Genomic DNA, 3648 nt, shown 5'->3' on the forward strand with positions numbered 1-3648 from the left:
CTGGACGCATGACATCTTGATTTCAGACTCTGCTTCTGGAAACCATCGTTTCTGCGTTCGCTCAAAGTACTCCTGGGTGGTGTAGTGGACCAGCCGGATGATGCTGCTTTCTTCATCGAAAGTGACTAGTCCAGCACACAGAGATAGCATGAGTTTGGGGCTTAGAAGGAAGTCTGTGTCCAGGGCCGTCGAACTTTTCTCGACAGCAAGAGCGTGGCGGAGCTCCAAAGTAGAGAGTGGCCTTTTTGAGTGGATGATCCAAATCAGAATTTTCTTGGCAAGCGTTTCAGCCTCATGTCCCTGACCTGCAATTCTCTCCATGGCCTGATCATAGGTTCTATCCAATCCTTCCATTCCCTTGCCGAGTGCCTGCAAGGCTTGCTTCAGATGCCCTTTTGTCAACTTGGACAAAAGTGTTGCTGTGTGGGTTGCGCAAGTAGGAACCTAGGTTCGATGTTAGCCCAAGCCTGGTTTCACATCCATCCAAATAGATAGCATACATCCCATCAGCGGTTTCAATAACTCTTCTCCTGACCATACCTCGCATGCCGTCGTCAATAATGTCGGATTGCCGGCACGTTATTTTGTCATTCACGTATGTTAGAATATCTCCATCAGTGGCAGAGATCGTGCGGGATAGGCCTTTGCTAAATAAGGTCGAAATCTCTCTGCTGGGCCTGGAATTAGCAAAGATGTTTGCACCAGAAAAATCTTGAAGTTCAAAAATCTCCTTCAGAAATCTTGCCCGATTATCGTCGGATATCTGATATTCATCAAGGGCATCAACGACGATAAATAGTCTCGAATATATAGCAGCCACGGACCGAAGAGTTTTCGATATCTCGTTAAAATTTGGTCGTGTCCCTTTTTTTTTATGTTGATTGTAAAGGTCTTTCACTCTCTCAGGTTGTGAAAGAGCAAGCTGCTTCAGCAGGCTCGCGAATAAGTCTTCGGCCTTCTGCTGGTCTTTCCGCCTGAAGTTACAGTAGATGTACGCAATACCGATGCTTTGGTTATCTCGAAACTTCGACTGGAGGTAATCGATCACGATTGCTGTGATGATTGTTTTGCCTGCTCCTGGGATGCCAGGGCAAAAGAGGGTCTGCTTGTCGGCGTTGAGCCACGCTTGGAACTCGGCTGACTTCAACATCCATTCCCCAGTTCCCCTCTGTCGCCGGCTGATGAAGTCATTGTGCTGCTGGGCGTAGTCAACCGGCGTGAGCCATTTTAAGATTGCTTGATGCTTTTGATCATCTTGCCCATGGAGAAGTTTGTGGACGTCGTTTGACATGTCCTCAACTTTTTCTTTAACATCTGTTATAGCTACATGGAGTCAGTGCCTGTTAATTGAGCCGTTCTTATATTCCTTTCAACTGACCAGAGACAATGTCAGCAATCCTTCTCTCGGCCTTGACCTTAGTCGGCAGAATTTGAAGCAGAAGATCTTTCGCATACGCCGCCGCCACCATGGCCGCGAAGCCTTGCCACTCCTTGTTCTTATGAGAATCAGAATAGTCGCATATACCGCGTATAACCAGACATGGGAAGTGGTTCATCAGGCCTGCCGCCTCCATCTCGAAGCAGAGGACGCCCTTTTCCGCCGCTAACTTGTCCCGCACAAGCGCATCCTTCATCAGTTGATTGGCACTAGCGATTAGTCCGTAGTGGATGGCTGGGTTATCGTCTTCTTCGTCCCGTTCGGCCCGGGCCAGTACATGGAATGAGTTGTCGCCGCACACCACGCTACAGCTTTCAGACGAGTTCGAAGGATGTGGGATATCGGATTGGTACAATCTGTCGCTACTCGCAGGTGGGCGGGAGTACTTCGTTCGCTTTTTGATGTTCTGCAATGCCATATCCACGTACTCATTAAGCCGGTGGCCTCTTAACTCGTACTTAGCCTTGAGGGCACTAACTGCTGTCCGCAGCACCGTCGGAGGTTGGTCTAAAACCTGTGTTTCTTGGAAAGACTGATTCTGGATTGTCTTGCCAAAATCATATTGGAACACCCCCCCTTTCCCGCCGTCACGGCTGCTGACCACAATGTCGCCGAGACGTATATCATGATTTGGACTTGGCGCACCACCGCCAATACCGACCAAGAATCCGATGCGGATATTCGGGAAGCTGCCAAGCATGTCTCTTGCTACGGCCGCGGCCACGGCCGTACCGTACTCCCCGTCGGGCAAGACGGCAATCACAATATTATGACTTCCGATCCTGCCCAAGGCATAATTGTTGTTATCATTCTGGGCCACTTCTCGAGAGCCTTCATGTTCTTCATCGAGGAAAGCCTGGGCAGCGACGAACTCGGTAGTGAGGGCGCAGATCCAGCCAACTGTGTAATCCTGGGGGTTCGCCATGATTTGCGATATGATCCCTGGAGAAAGTAAGGTACTGACCGATTAAGGTAAATTGATCGGCTATACGACAAGTAATAGTTCTGAAACTGGAGACGTAGGATGCAAGAATGGCAAAAGGTGAACAGGCAGAAGGGCAGACTCACCAGCCTGCATGGTTGAGGGGGTGGCGTAAATTACACGCCTCTTTTTGCATTGTTGCCGCAAGCTGAGCATCTTCCACGCGTGATTGGTTATAGGCGTCCAGACCAACACCATAGCCTCTTTTTTTAACGGCCGAATGCGAGGGCTGAAGCCTAACTTGCAGGGGCTCTAGTACAAAAGTGGCGCACTCAATGTTGCTTGTTGCGATCAATTTGACCAACTGCCATGCCCTGATCGTTGGTTTTGTGCAGCGTGAGAGCCATTATGTGGCACGCGTTCAGACGCGTTGGTAAGGCGTAGAGTAGCGATGTAGTCGCTATGAAAATCGATGCATGGAAATAGGTGGGAGATAGACGCATACGTGAGAATGGACAGGTGGTAGGTGACAATTTGGGGTACACGACAATTAAGAAGAGAAAGGTAGGGCCTCAAGGTCATACCGAGGAGATCTGGCAATGCCGTGCTTCTTGCCCAGATGCTCCGATTCATGTTTGGGACGTAAAGCGAAACCGCGCTTGGTACTGATGGCTGCTTCCGGCAAGTTGTAATAAAAGCTGAGCCTCTCGAGCTTCTGCAGCTTTGCTGGGGCTGTGAAAGCGCGCTAGCCCGATTAGGAAGATGTAACACTCAGCCGCAATCTGTTCGCTTGCGGCCTTCGAGGTCATTAAGTTCAACCCCGTAATACAACAGCAACATAGATCTAAAACAGAAAAAATACATTTCTATGTTATTGATGCCTATCAATCACCAGTTAAACTACACAACACGGGGAACTCTGGTTGGGATCTTGAAAACCTAGTGCTGATCCCCCCCTGGATTCTACTTCTCGATGTTCTTTGTCCATTGCTCTTTGCTCCAACACTAGGCGGGAGACTTAAAGGGAACGAGTGCACGGACAAGAAATGGATAAAAACATGTTGTTTTTGTCGAACCTAGTTACTGTATCAATGTGCACGGACAGAAAGTGTAGAATCTAGGGGTAATTATTCGGAAGAACGTCGGCAGATTACGAGGGTGATCTACGTTGGCACGGACGAAGATTGAACAATGCGGCGCGATTTGGATGAACATAGTACAGTAGGCTACTTGGAAATCGTCGACAGTCGGAGAAACCCAAGATGCCCCTGAAGTGAACAAGCAAGAC

General features: G+C 49.0%; 1 protein-coding gene across 1 annotated transcript in view; it reads right to left on the reverse strand.

Moving 5' to 3' along the window:
- The window catches only part of FOXG_14930 (uncharacterized protein), a gene marked incomplete at both ends in the record, with an annotated part of 3431 nt that extends 1068 nt beyond the window's left edge, over window positions 1–2363 (reverse strand). Inside the window, 3 exons of the mRNA XM_018394999.1 lie at window positions 14–444; window positions 536–1323; window positions 1379–2363. Of these exons, the coding sequence (XP_018254966.1) occupies window positions 14–444; window positions 536–1323; window positions 1379–2363 (2204 nt within the window). The remainder of the gene's footprint in view (window positions 1–13; window positions 445–535; window positions 1324–1378) is intronic.
- Window positions 2364–3648: the final 1285 nt, after the last annotated feature.

Source organism: Fusarium oxysporum, chromosome 3 (assembly GCF_000149955.1).
Source record: "Fusarium oxysporum f. sp. lycopersici 4287 chromosome 3, whole genome shotgun sequence".
Lineage (NCBI taxonomy): Eukaryota > Fungi > Ascomycota > Sordariomycetes > Hypocreales > Nectriaceae > Fusarium > Fusarium oxysporum.